We start from the raw sequence: 16,271 nt of genomic DNA on the forward strand, positions 1-16,271 counted from the left end.
CTTATGTCTCCGATAGTAGCCCCTTAATTCAAAGTGACACTGTGCCTTGTTTGGGGTGAAAACTGAATAAAAAAATAAAGTCCATCATGTCATAATCTTGTATATATTTGCTTATCAAGAAACTGTTTAACCCTTCTAAGTATCATTTTAAACTGTGTCAGGTTCACTTTGTTTTTTTTTTTTGGGGGGGTTCCAAATAAGGCACGTTGCTATTGAAGCATAAAGGGGAAAATCTAAGTGGGAAGTTGGGCCATCAAGATATTAGTTCTACTCTCTTTGGTATTGCCACGATTAAAATAAAATATAATTTTTGCTTCTCATAATTTCTTACCTATTATATAAAAAAGCAATTACTGCAGTCCTTGTATGTCCAGTTAAAAGAAGAACAATACAAAACAACCAACCCAAAAGTTTATATATTATTGAGCAATGTTGAATAATGTTTACAATTTAGACAAATTTATTCGCGCGGAAGAGGGCGATCAACTGGGCCAAATTTCGTCAGGGGGTGGCAAATTTCTGTTATTATATACTAATTTGAAAATAAAATGCCGACTACTTCCACAAGGAATCTATTATATAAAGGAGGGTTGTGTGTGCGCCCATCTAGAGAGGTATGGGCTGAACAAGGATGGGTTTGGAGAGAGGGTGAAGTAAGAGAGGAGGATAGAGAGGGGTAGAGATAAGTTTTAACAGAAATAGGTTTTACCCACCCAACACTGGATAGCCCTTACACATAAAATCGTCACGTTTGTTTCCTCCTTGAACCCGAGAGACTAATTAAACCATGTGCTAAGAAAGGAAGACGTCTCAAAGCAGAAATGGCAATAAAATTCCACCAATTATTCTCACACTTTCTTTTCTTGCAGCATTCTCTTTCCTTCCGTTATCTGTCTTGCCTGAAAAAAAAAAAAAAAAAAAAAAAAAAAACTCTGCCTTCTTAATTTGACCCAAGCAACGACAATGTCACAGTTCACAAGAGAATAATAACAGTCCCGGAAGAGAAGGTCGTCATATGTGATATGCACACCAGCCATTTCCTGGGGAATTAATTCATATCATATTCGTCCACATTTGCTAGTGAATTAACACGAGAAACGATGCCTGCAACTACTCGACGACCCCCCCCACCACCACCACTACCCGTCATAGCACTCAAAGACAGAAGATATATATATATATATATATATATATATATATATATATATATATATATATATATATATATATATATATATATATATATACACGTACATGAATATTTGTAGAAAATGGTTGCCACTTTGTCATGGCGTGCAGATACACGGGCCACTTTCTAAGATTTTTACGACGGAATCTACGTTCAACTCTAACATGCTGACTCGTACACGTATATCAACAAGATTGTGTTCCGCTTCAGTGCATTCTCTCATCTTTCGTTTGTGTGTTAATAATTCGCGGTTAATTACCTAATTCTTTCAAAGACATCAGCAATCTACCTGGAACAATAACAACACGATCAGAATTGGTGCATACATTCTTCTACCCCCTCTTTCCCTCCCATGCTCTCTACCCCCCCCCCTGCATACATTTTTTCTTCCTTTTTCTCTCTTCTCTTGTCTCCCTCCCTCCCTCCCTTTCATAATACATACACATGCATTCAGTAGTCATCATCATCACCATCATATTCAGTTTAGCGCCCGCTTTACATGTTTTTAAAAAGTCGACTTCAAAACTAACCTATCTCTGACCAGGTCTTTGCTTATCCCACTGTCTTAAATCTTTTTTTATAACATCCGCACACGTTTTCCTTGGCCTTCCACGTGTAAGCTGACCGTCCTATCTCAACTGTTCTGCCATCTATTAACCCAAGAACTCTGACCCATTCTTTCAACGTGACCAAACCAACAAAGTTTCCTGTTCTGTACACATTTCTCTATACTCTCCAGATTTAATCTTCCTCTGAGGTCGTCAGATCTAAACCTCTGTTTAAGACTCGTATTACACACTATATCATTTTTATCCCTGTAATATCTTTTTATCAGTAGTACACTACATATACATATATAGTTATCAAACGAGAAACTGTATCACAGTTCTTTGGTGTGGCTAGAGAGGCAACTGATTTAAGTTGAGACTAAACCAACGATCGCCTAGTTGACAGGCGGCAGTTCTAACCATTCAGTCAGGCGTTGTGAGGAAATGAAATTTGAATGTTTATATAAACATTCATAATTACTGGAGGGTGCTATACTGTTTTGTTTTTTTTTGTATTTTACACAGAGCTTTGCATTATCGCTAATGGTAGTTGATAACATTCCTTACCACAGTGCTTTACACAAGAAAGGGGGCATATAGATATTTAAATGTACTGGAGGATGCTACACTGTTTTTTTTATGTTTGCCTTTTTCCTTTTTTTTTTTTTTGCAAAAAGCTTTGCATTATCGCCAATGGTAGTTGATGACATTCCATACCACAGTGCTTAATCCAAGAAAGGAGGCATATAAATAAATATTTAAACGAATTACACACACACACACACACACACACACACACATACACACACACTGTTTATATAAATACACATATTTTATTGCTACTTATATATTTAAAAAGATTGCATGCACACACTCACGCATATATATTTAAAAGGATTGAACAAACACACACATACATAAGTAAATATATAAATAGAATATTAATAACAAAAAAGATGGGGGATCAGTATGTATAGTGGATTGATCCGAACCAAATAAATACAACAGATTTCTAAATAACAAAATAATATACTTTCGTTTTTTGAAGATAAGAACGAATGAGACAGGTAAGGAAACGTTTTTTTTTATTATATAACATGAATAGATTAGCCTAATTAATCTGAAACAAAAAAATTTGCATCCACTATCCGGAACATTTTTTGTTGTTGTTGTTGTTGTTGTTTAAGGGAGGTGGTATTTGATCAACACTGCTGAGTAGCCATGATTTAATATACTGTTTTGTTTTTAAATCCCCGAAACAATGTTTCATGGTAAACAACTGATGATCTCTGAACACTTTAGACTATTGTGAGTTCGAGGGAGCAAATTCATTTAGCGATTGCAGATGAAATGACTTTCTGACAAAATAATTTTTCAACGAAGAACTAAAAACTTTTTTTTTTTTTACAATTTTCTTATAGTTTTCAAGGTTAAAAAAGCTTTCACAATATATATATATATATATATATATATATATATATATATATATATATATATATATATATATATATAGAGAGAGAGAGAGAGAGAGAGAATTGCATACACACACACACACACATATAGTATTTGTATGGTTATTGTTTCCCCAACTGTTAATTCATTGAAACTCTAGTGTTTATAAAATAGTACCCAATAACATCTAGAGCTGCATTAGAACATTAATTTGTTGTTTTTTTTTAAATATGTTTTTATTACAATGTTTTTTAATTAATTTTTATTCTTTGTTCATTTATTTATTAATATTTGTATAGATAAAATAATTATATATTACACGCACATTTATTTAAAAGAATTACACACACACGCGCATATAGGTTACACATTATTAATTATCATGCGTGGGTGATGGATATACGTGTACACCTCGGCACCTCTTTATTATCACGAGTCTGCGATGCATTCTAACACCTGAAATGGCAGGTAGCTGAACATAAAACAAACATCCGAAGAACAGAAATGATTTCTATATCGACCCACATCAACCTTCTCTTTTGACGGCAGACATTTTCTTTTCAACTTTCAATCACTTTATGAGAGAATTTCAAAGCATCAATCTTTTTTGAAAAAAAAAAAAAAAGAAGTTTTTTGTGTGTTTTTAACAAATTTGGGAGCAAGTCTGATAATGATAATCCTTTTATTCTATAAACAAGTGTATATAACTTTTTGTCAAAAATGATGGGGGGGGAAAGTATGCTTCGCCAATGTCTGCATTAATATTCATAGAGAATAACCAGAATTGATGGTGTTAAAAATAATGTAAAAATAAAAATAAAAAAAGACTGAGAGAAAACAGGAAAGTAAAAAATCTGCACAGAAAACAAAAAGAAAAAAAAATGAAAGAAAATTGTGGAAATGGATTTGCTTTCTTAACTCCCCTAAATACTTTCCGGTAGTTTGTTTTCTTACTCATTAACTTTGGTGTGACACGACGGATATATATATATATATATATATATATATATATATATATATATATATATATATATATATATATATGTAAACAGAGGCTGAAGAAAGTCCAGTAAAGGAGAAATTATAGACCCTCTTTGTTTGGAGTTGAAACCGACGGTACCGATGTTATTCTGATCTTCTGTAATATATATATTGCTCTTTATAAAATAGTATAGAGTATTGCAGAATGAAGTAAGAATTAATTTTTAAATTGCTTAAAATTAAAAACTGTTAAAAACACTAGATTTTCTCCATCTTTATCATCATTTCCACAAAGGTGCTCGACTGAGCTCCGATCTCTATTCCGCACTGTAAAACATTTGCTGCAATAACTCGTCTTATTACCACAACTGCAAAGAATTTTCTTTTCTCTGTACCTAAAACTAAGCAGAATTTTCATGAACTGAGTTTCTTTCCAAGAACCTCCCATCCTTGGAACATGCTGCCATTGGATTGCTTTCTTACTGACTACAACATTGTAGTCTTTAAGCCTAATATCAACATATACTTGCAGACCTATCTACTTCAGTAATCAAAATGTGTCTATTCCATTTATCATTTTAAAGTCTCTCATAGTTTATTCCATTGACAATCTCATTAGCCTTTATCCTCAAATAGCTTTTGGCCTTTATAAGTGATGACTCATTAGTATAAAAAGATAAATAAATGCTGACTGGTCAAAATTGATAGATGATACATTGGAAGTTTATTTAAACACACGTTTTACATTTATTAAATATTTTTCGAAGATATAAATTTTTTCGAATGTAATTATATTTTGTGAATTAATTCTTCAAAAAAGAAAAACGTTTTGAAGATTTTTTGGGGGGCCGGAGATTCGCACTCATGCTAAATTCCATCGAAACATACATCCAAAGATTTGATCCAAAAATGGATTTTGTATCCCCTTATTTTAAACGGGATTCCGGATCTCTTCACAGGTAAACCATATTTTTTTCTTCTGATTTTTTTTTGTTTTGTTTTGTTTTTATTTTTTTAGTGACCCCTACCTCCCCTAAAAATTTTTGCAATTTGGGCAAAAATGCACAAGCAACTTTTTTTGGTGTTTGTTAAGATGCAGGGTGGCCGAAAAGTCCCAGGACACGACTTGACCACTCCAGACAACTCATTATGAGGTTTAATTAAAGGTCAAGTTTCTGGTATTAGATACGAAACCATTGATCAGCTAAAGCATGCGATTATTGCAGCTTTTGCTAGCGTATCAAGGAATTCTCTAAAAAAAAAATGGCACAAAGAACCTGGAGGCGAATGGAATTGTGCAAGAACAACGAGGGCCAACATACTGATCCCCTAGACCACTAAATTACTCTAGTTGTTTTCTGCTTTGTTTCTAATAAAGTTCTCTTTTTTTGTTGAATATATATGTTTTCTGTGTGTTTCATTAAAAAATACTGTGTTTTATTAAAAATACATGTATAGTGTCCTGGGACTTTTCGGCCGCCCAATTTTTAAAATAATATCACATACTTAATTGTCATGTCGAAATAGTAATATATCCAAAAATTACAAAAAATCCCCAAATTTTATTAAATGGTTTCAAATAAATAAAAAAGTAAGTTGTTTGGGATCAATAAAACCCTGTTAAAAGTCATTCTTGCTAAATAATAAGCAATCATACTTGTTCTTGACCTTCGTGCCGGGATCAAAGTGTAGTATTTGTTCTGCAGATGATGCACTTAAGATAATTTGTACCAGTCAATGGAGGGGAAACCCTCTATACTGGGACAGTTATTATTTTTGGTAACCAGAGTGCCCCCTTTTTGCCTACTTTTAGGGGAGCTGGTTTTTACCCCACATTAAAAACGGCCTTGTGCCTAATTTGCTTTGGTGGGGAAGCAAATAGATACAATAAGCAACCATACATTAAGACTATGGCTAAAGACATGGACTGAGAACTTGGGTGTGTCAAGTTGATCCAGTTTGTTCCTCAGAAACTTTTTTATCAAACCCCACACTTGTATCTAACCTCTTGAAAACAAGATAAATAAAATAAATAGGAATAAAATTTATCTGGAAATTTAAATCGATGAAAGAAAAAATTCAAATTTTCAGAATCAAGTAAAATTATCACAAAATAATTTTTTTTTTTTTTAATTTTTAACAAAAGATTAAAATCGTTGATTTTTATAAATAAACCGAAACGCATTGTGGGCAATTTGATTTAATAATTATTTTTTTTTTTAAATAGGATTTTAAAAATTTTCTGTTTATTTCAAGCTATTGCATTTTTTTTTGGGGGGGGGGGTCAATAAATATTTGATTAAAAATAAATAAAAGTAATTTAGAAGTTATTATAAAAGTTACGTCAATACAAAATACACACACACACACACACAAAGACACACGCATTAAAAGTAGTCATACGTGTTTATTAACACATAAATTTCATATTCTTATTAATGATAGGATGATCCTAACATTTTTCCATTCTAATACAATTAATGCTTCCATTCTAAATTCCCAATTTGGATACAATTACTGATTCTGATTCTTTTTAAATTTCTAAATATATATAATTATAAAGTTTTTTTAATCTCTAAATATGCATAACTATAAAGTTTCTTTTTTAATTTCTAAATATATAGAACTATAAAGTTTTTGTTTTGTTTTGTTTTTTAAATTTCTAGATCATCATAAAAGCGCATGTAATATGTCCATATATTTTTGAAAATGCAAAAATAGAAAAAAAAATAGTGTTGTTTTTATTATTTATGGACTAGCAGAAAGACTCGACGTTGCTCGGGATTGAACAAGAACGAATGTTCCACACTTTCAATACTCATACTGTCATTGAAATCAGTGGAATTTATTGATTGCCTGCTCTAATCGGGGACCCATCATGGTGCACCAAGAGGAAGCTTCACATACCTCCACACAGTAACTAAGTTCACAATATATTGTAGTTTACATTACATTGTAGAGAACCTGCAGTTGACTTTATAAAATTATTTTTATATATAATGGCTTGAATTAAAGTTTAAAATTCAAAGGTCAAGTATCATAGCTCAGTTGTGCTCTAAACAGAAGCATGCATTTCGAACGCACCCTTGTTTTATCAAAGAATTACTGTTAAATTATACTCCGGGCCTTTCTATATGTGCTGTGATAAAACTTTTCAAATGCATTTATAATGTTAGGCTGTATCAGGGTGTTAACTTGGGTCAAAATCAGACTGTTCCTTCTGTGATCGGATTTATTCGATTATCGATTTTGATACTTATCAGGGGCATTCTGATACAAAACCTATTTAAGAACACTGCCAGACACATAAGGTATATTTGTGTGAAATTTCAAAATAGCCGTTTTAGAGTCCATAGGGAATGAACTTACATAAACACAGACAAAATGTATTTTATATATAAGTAAAGATTATCATAAAACTCATATAATATGCCCATATATTTTTTGCAAAAGCGAAAGTTCACTTGCGGGTGTTGCTTTTTTTTTTGTTTGTTCGTTTTTTTTTTTTTTGTTGTTTTTTTTTTTTTTTTTTTTTTTTTTGCTTTTTTTTGCTTTTTTTTTGGGGGGGGTTGCTTTTTTTTTTTTTTTTTTTTTGCTTGTTTGTTTTTTTTTTTTTTTTTTTTTTTTTGGCTTTTTTTTTTTTTTTTTTTTTTTTTTGTTTCTTGCTTTTTTTTCTTTTTTTTTTGTCTTTTGCTTTTTTTGTCTTTTGTTTATTTTTTTTGTTTTTTGGAGGATATTAAAAATAGGCACCAATTTTTCCGATACCCAATTCTGATTGATCGTCCCAACACTAATTCTAATGCAGAATGGATTATAAAAACAAAGAATAATCATTTAATGGTTGTCGCTGAAGAATGACAAAAAGTTTGACTAAAAAATGAAACAGAAGATAAAAAAATAAGGCCTATAAAAGAATTCAGCAAATCTTATAAAAACAAATTGACCTTTATTGCCAGAAAGTTCAAAGTTGAAATTCTTCAAATGTGTTCAAATCATCTACTCATGTACGAGTCATTATTTTCCAACAAAAGGTTTTGAAAAAAAAAAAAATGGTTAAATATTTCTTGTGTCACACATGTACACAGAGGAGAGAACTTGAATGCCTACTAAACAGTATTCTTGAGTGTCTAGGATATCTGTGTACAGGTGTTTGTTAGTACGGCCTGACATGAGGACGCTTTTCTCTACAAGTAAACCCTGACTAAATATTTCAAATCACATAGTATTCGCAGGCCAAATAGGATCTCCTCGGTATAGCTAACCCACATTGGCTTTTATGAGAAATGGTGCACCTTCTCTAAGTGATGTTACCTCAAGTAACAGAACGAAGCTGGATACTCAACCAGACTAGATGAATTCTTGTTTTAGAATCCAGAAAATCAAGGGACCACAAAAAAAAGATATATTATAACGTATTTAAATAATCAGTTGGGAAAAGGTAAATTATGTTTTCAACTTCTTTACTAACTCAGTGTTTGAGAGATAAAGGAAGTTTAATGCAGCATTCGAATATCTATGTGTTTCATGTAGAGATCAAGTGTTAGACCCAGGAAGGGGGGGGGAGGTCCTTGATTTCTGAGAACTTTGACTGAACTAAAATGAAACTAAGGATAGAACTTGAACACTATTCTCGGGTGTTTAAGGTCTCTCTGTACAAGGGTTTGTCAGGACAACCTGGCATAAGGATACTTTTCCCTTCAAAATTAACAGTGTTCTGAGCCCAAATCAGATCACCTCAATACAGTTTTCAGGAATGGTGCACTTTTTTTCTAGCAATATTACCTCAAGTGACAACACTTAGCTGGATGCTTCAAACTCTACCAACTTCTATAAACTACTGGATGGGTCATCAGTTGGCATTTATAATTGTTGAACTTTGAACTAATATGAAACGAAGGAGAGAACTTGAATACCTACTAGACACTATCTTTGAGTGGCTAGGGTTTCTTTGTAAAAGAATTTGTCAGAAGAAACTGACACGAAGATACTCCGTCCTACCAATTAATCAAATTAATAAAATGACCCAAATCAGATCCCCCTCAATAGTTATACAATGGTTTGTATGAAGAATGACGCACTGTTTTCTAGCAATATTACTTCAAGTGACAACACTTAGCTGGATACTCCACCAGACTAGATAACTTCTTTTGCTGGAATCCAGCAAAATTCTGAAAAACCCACAATTAAGATAAACTATAATATAATAAAGTGACCAATTGAGGAAAAGAAAATTAATTTTCTATACTAGTTTATGAACTCAACGTTTGTGAGGTTGAGGATAATCTTGATTGGACCTAAGGATATTTATGTATCTCATATAGAATTTAGGGGTTAGCTACAGAAAGAGGCCTGTTGATTTATGTTGAAGTAAAACAAAAACAAGTAACTTATGATGACTTATAAAAAATTAATGAAGAAACTCTCTCTGCCATGGAATTTTCATTTTTATATTATCTAACTTATTGCTCTTTCACATACGCAAACACACACACGTACACATGCATACACACACACGCACGTACATGAACACACACACACACACACACATATGCAAGTACACACACTAACATACACGTCGTGCACACATGCACACACACACACACTAGACACATATACACATACATATACACATACATACAAACCCCACACACCACACACAACACGTACACATACACCACGTACACATAACACATACAGACACATAGGCACATACACATTATACACACCCACACACCATATACACAACGCACATACACACGTACACGCATGTGAGTTCTCATGCTACCTAACCCTTAGTGATTTTATCAAACTCTAACAACTTCTATGAACTACTGTAGATATTTATAATTGTTGATCTTTTCTGTCAAAAAAAAATAGTATTACGTTTTTGGCATCCTCTCCCCCATCCTCTCTTCATTTTGCTGCGAGTTTTTGGTTCCTGTCCAGGATTCCCCTTATATTAAAAGAAGAAAATAATAATAAAGAAAAAATCTGTTTAATGCACACACCCGTCATGAAACAAAAATATCATGTCCTAAAAATCATGTAGTTTTATTTTTAAATAAGTTAATCGAGTTCTATGATTATCCAAGGAGTGATTGTGATACTCACCATTTTGAAAAACAAATTCTAAAAAAAAGAAACGGAGATAACTCAACAACAATTCAAACTTAGTAGATTTTTGGTACAATGCTTACAAATTCTCATTAATTGCTTTAAAATTATTTTCTTTATAAAAATAAAACTATTTGATCAATTTACATGATTTTTGGAATTCAATGTTTTTTTTTTTGTTTGTTTTGTCACGGGTACATATGTCATTAAAAAATGTTTCCTTTTGTTTTTCTAATATAGGAAACTTTGAACAAGAAAGAACCAATTATTTCATTTTTTTTTATTATTATTTTTTTTCACTTAACTAAGTGGTTTAAAATTAACATAAATTGATATTTTAATAATATCGTTTGACAAAATTATTTCTATTATATAAATTTTAAATTATTATTTAATTTGATAAATTTTTTGTGAATGAAATTAAAACATGTAAGACTGCAAATAGTTTCATGGTTTAATTTTTCAACAAAAAAAATAAATATACAACTGCTTCAATTTTTTTTTTTACCTTTCTTTCTTTTGTTTTTTATTAAAAACGTTTTAACTGCAAGAATCATAGACATCTGTAATATAAATGGCAGTTGTCTGTGTATGTTTATTGTCTGGCTAAAACTAAAACGCAACAATATAAATATCCACAAAGTTGGTATTTTCTTTATCAGTGTTGCACTGAATGAAAATATCTAATATTTAGAAAAACTTATTAATTCTTTGACCCTAAGCTGACACAGATTTTGTCAGGGATGAGGGTCGGTTTTACAGGCAGATTATATGTTAACTAAGGGGAAGTAACTCTGATTTTTTTAATCAAGAAATTCTTTTATGCAGACTCATTCCTTGAACTACAAAAACTTATGTGTATGTCCAGAGAGAGGAATTGGCTAAGTGGAAAAGATAGCCGATGATAGAGAGAGAGAAAGAGAAATGGAAGAGGGGAAATAGAATGATGAAGGGATAGACATTTTAACAGAAATATGTTACATTTTTTTCCATGGGCAATGCCAGATATTTTTGCTTATATATATGTATATATATATATATATAATTTCCATTTTTATTTTCTTCTTAGTTTACATCATTTATTTATTTACATCATCTTCCAACCGTCCTCCTGTTTTGCTACTGCTGACACTAGTTTAGTCTTTTCAATTACATTTTTATTTACATTAGTCATTTATGCCAATTTGTTATCCCCATTTGTTTATGTTTCTGTTACTATTAGTATTCCATCAATTCCATTCTTCCCACCACCTCTCATCTCTTTCATTCTATTCCCAACCATTGAAAACAATCAAGGTGCAACAAAGTAAGCAATATTATCAAAGTTTCAGTTTTATATATGGGTTGCTCATAAATGAATAGATGGAATAGTAGTAGTAACATCAGCGTAAGCAAAGCAAGAGTAACTGATTGGCATAAATAACAGACGTAAATAAAGAGGAAATGGAGAAGAGTAGAGTAGCAACTGCAGCAAAACAAACAATCGATGGATGATGTAAATAAATAATGTAAACACGAGAAATTTAAGAAAGGATATATATATATATATATATATATATATATATATATATATATATATATATATATATAGACAGAGAGAGAGAGAGAGAGAGAGAGAGAGAGAGAGAGAGATTATAAAAGAATTGGAATTGGTAAATGTATCAGAATCGGGAATTTAGAACAGAATCAGTAATCGTATTAGAATCAGGGGAAAAATATTGAAATCGTCCCATCATTAGTTTGAAGATTTACATAAATTTTTATTTATTTTGTTTTATTGCTATTGCAAAGTATTGTTTCTTATCATTTTTATTAATGATAGTTGCTGTATTATTAGGGGAAGATGAAGTAAATTGCCACTGTCTATATATCAATCGGAACAACATTATTCCATTGAAGATTGGATGAAAGGATAACCTTGGCAGTTTGACAGAATGTTCATAATTAATTGAAAATCTGAAGAATGAACGAAGTTGCATATTATGTTATGTGCGAATGATACGAAAAATACAATTATGATTTGCTTAGGACTTCTATCCGGTTATGGTTGACAGAACGAGAGCATGCTACCCTCATGGATTAAATACAGGATTCCATTTAAAATTCTGTAGTCCAATTTAGAAGATTCTTTAGTTTGATAAGATACACCTGAAGAAGGTTGAAAGTTACATCGGCCGAAACGTTGTGTGAATCACACTCCAGATGAGAAAAGTAAACTGAATAATCCAAATAATACAATAAATTAATTTGCATGTTTCTGTGCAAAAGGATGTTTCATTAATTAACTATACTTTGGTATTATTTTTAACTCACTGTTTGTTTTGATTTTAATATATGAAATAGTTGCGTTTAGAAATATTATTTTATTTTGTGGATACAACGTTTAACAAGTTGATAGAATTAGTGAATGTCAATGAGTGTTGTTCTCTTTCTCACTCATAACGGAACACAATATTGTGCGTCAATATTATGTTCCGTTCAAAATTCTGATGGCAGAAGAGATTTTTTATGCATCGATATTATGGTCCATTCCAAACTCAGTGCAGATTCCCAAGTTCAACAGAAAAATTCCTGAATTCGACAAGATACACTAGAGAAGGTCGCAGATTACATCGGCCAAAACGTTGTGTGAATAGCACTTAAGACAGGAACAGTAGTCTGAATAATACATGTTATAATCGCATCCTTGTACGCATTTTGCAATTACTTCCACAGGATGTGATCTAATGTACTTATATCTCCTCAACTGAAATGTCATCAAACAACTTGTGCAACAACAAAATCACACCCCTTCACTTTAACGGTCACAAGATGCAAAATAAATTTTCTACTCTGATAGCTTCTGTCTTCAAACCGCTAGATTTTGGAACTCCCTCCCTTCTCTCTGCTTCTCCAACCTACCAATTTAAATGTTATGCAAACAAATATCTTGCTGCCAAACACCCCACTCAGTTTACCTATCATACAGGATGTTCCACAAGCTGTGAACATATTTCGATATTAAATATCTCAAAAACTATTAAGGATATAAAAAGCGTACTGATATATATATATATATATATATATATATATATATATATATATATATATATATATATATATACTAGGAAAAGTACCCGTCATTGACTGAGTTCAAAAACAGCCTACAGAAAATGGACTCTGATTTATGAAAGTATGATAGCTTATGAAAAGGAAGGGTTGTAAAGAGATAGCTTCGAATTTGGGGGTATCAAAACTAAAGCAAAATATGATGAAAGTAAAAATAAAATAGATAAACCCCATAATTTATTATACCATACCTGTTCACACTGAAACACTTATCACAATATTCTGTGGATCTATATTAAAAAACCTTGTTAAACTTTGTGACATATTTCCATTCTATGGAGGTCAGGTGCGAACGAACACCCCATAATTTTATTATACCATATTTCTTCAAACTGAAACATAATTATCAAAGTATACTTACGCAGATAGATATGAAAAGTCTTTATTAAAGTCTGTGCCTATTTCCATTCTATGGAGGCCAGGCGCGAACGTAGACCCCACCATTTTATTATACCATCCCTATTTAAGTTAAAACATACTTATCAAAGTATTATTATGTACATCTATATCAAAACATTTGTAAACTTTTTTTTTTTTTTTTTTTATTTTTCATACTTTGTAGACCAGGCGTGTACGCAGACCCCACAATTTTAATGAATCATCATTATGCCAGATCAAAGATACCCATTCCTGTGTCTCGATACATCTTCTATCATTATATGTGATCAGTTTTCTATAATAGTCAACCATATAGGAGCCTATTCGTGACCAGACACACACACAGACGTTCAGCTTATATATATATATATATATATATATATATATATATATATATATATATATATATATATATTATTACAAATTTTTATTAAATATGCAAACAGAAATAACAACAACACCATTCATAAGTTACAACTGAACATTAAAACACATGTGCCCTGGGTTCGGTACACCTTGCTGAAATAGAAAATATGAGGAGACTCTTTCAAAACCGGAAATACGCAGTAGACGAAGGAACAGCGCATGAAAATAACGAAAACGCGGCACAATGGTAACTTTCAAAGTTAAATTTTTATTACATGAAATGGAACACGTACATCAAGTCTGTTGCCAAGGTCGCTGGAAAGATGGTGGGATCCTTCTACCGCTCCAGAAGATATCTCACTACTGATGCAATTCTCTATCTATATAAAAGCCAAGTACGTCCAAGGATGGAATACTGTTGCCATATCTGGGCAGGAGCTGCTAAAAACAGCCTATCCTGCCTTGACAGAGTACAAAATAGACTTCGTGGCTTAGTGGGGGATGCCCTTTTCTCTTCCCTGCAACCTCTCTCCCACAGAAGAGACGTTGCGAGCCTATCCTTGTTTTATCGTTATTTCCATGGCAGATGCTCGTCTGAACTCCAATCTCTGGTCCCCCCTCGCCAATCTTTCACGAAAAACACCCGTCTAGCTGAATCCACTGTGAAAAATTTCCCCCACTCTATATCTGTGCCTAAATCAAAACGCGGATTCCATGAACAAAGCTTCTTTCTTAGAACTGCACGCCTGTGGAACTCTGTTCCGTCTGCCTGCTTCCCTCCGGACTACAACTTGGATGTCTTCAAGTCCAATGTTAACAAATTCCTAATGAACCGCCCCCTTAAGTAAACACTTCATCAAAGCTCCACACTAAGGTAATGTACTTGCAATAACCCTTATCCCTGAGTGGCTTCCGGGCCTTGATAAGTGGTGATCACTGTGTAAAAAAACAAAAAAAAAAACAATAAACTGTGGTAGGGAGGAGGGGATGAAATTATAAAAAAAATAAAATTATAAAGATGTGGAAGGGTTTTTTATTTACTATCTGAAAATGCCAACGAGAAATATATCAAAACAAAAAAAATGTATCAGTCCAAACAGAATAATGGCAAAATGAACTCGTTGATTTAATATATGAGAGAGAGGTAACTTACAGTTTTTATATTTCTTTTTTCTTTTTTTTTTTTTTTAACTTTCAAAGTGAACTTTAACCTTCATTTTATTCGCTTTGGGCGACAGTTCATAACATGCGATATTCCTGTATAGTATCCATCCAATGCTTTGGTTATTCTTGGAATATCGTGTCTCTTGTGCTTGTGGAATTAACATCCTGCATTTTGACGACGCTGGTTTGTTCTCCCAAGCATTATCTCTATTTTTTTCGTTGTTGATGGGGAGGGGTGTCGACATCGGTTCGTTCATCTGTCATTGGTGGAGTGGTGGAAAATTTTCCACCACTGCTCGGCGCAATGGCCAGGCAGGATCTGTGTTCTGTACCAAAATGTCTCTTTTCCTGTTTTTCCACTCTCTTTCTCTCTCTCTCTCTCTCTCTCTCTCTCTCTCTCTCTCTCTCTCTCTCTTCCGAAATGCTGCATAAATAATTGTTTCAAATGGATAAATTATCGCCAACCAATGTCAAGTTGATGCAGATCACAGTCCTAATAAGCCAGTGTCTGGTGAGTACAGGTCACAATACTAATAAGTTATTTATTGCCAGCCAGTGTATAGTGGGTACAGATCATAATACTAATAAGTTAGTTATCGCCAGCCAGTGTCTGATTGGTGCAGATCACAATACAAAGTTACTTATTGCAAGCCAGTCTATGATTGGTTAAGATCACAATACTAATAAGTAATTTATAGCCAGCCAGTGTTTTGTCAGTGTAGGTTACAATAATAAGTTATTGCCAGCCAGTGTATGGTCGGTTCAGATCAAAATGCTGATGTTATTTTTCGCCAGTCAGTGTCTTAGTTCTATTTCTTGTAATAATATACCTCAAGCAGTTATCCATATTTGTCTACAAAATTTTTTTTTTTTTTTAATTCCTGGTCTGGTCGGAAATAATATTATACTGATTATTTTATTGAAGGACATTATATTGTTTGCTTATGTGATGATGTTTTTAACTACCGTGG

General features: G+C 32.5%; 1 protein-coding gene across 3 annotated transcripts in view; it reads left to right on the plus strand.

Annotated features, from left to right (window-relative positions):
* LOC145254782 (breast cancer anti-estrogen resistance protein 3 homolog) overlaps positions 1-16,271 on the plus strand; it is a 432,885-nt gene that overhangs the window by 150,005 nt on the left and 266,609 nt on the right. Inside the window, exon 1 of one of the 3 annotated variants that reach the window (XM_080113560.1) lies at positions 5,065-5,129. The exons of the other annotated variants lie outside the window; for them this stretch is intronic. Within the exon in view, the coding sequence (XP_079969686.1) occupies positions 5,080-5,129 (50 nt within the window). The 5' untranslated portion in view covers positions 5,065-5,079. Of the gene's footprint in view, positions 1-5,064; positions 5,130-16,271 lie in introns of those variants that run through there. 3 annotated transcript variants of the gene reach the window in all.

The sequence above is a fragment of the Euprymna scolopes genome, chromosome 30, assembly GCF_053919585.1.
Source record: "Euprymna scolopes isolate OS-2025 chromosome 30, ASM5391958v1, whole genome shotgun sequence".
NCBI classification, from domain to species: Eukaryota; Metazoa; Mollusca; class Cephalopoda; order Sepiida; family Sepiolidae; genus Euprymna; species Euprymna scolopes.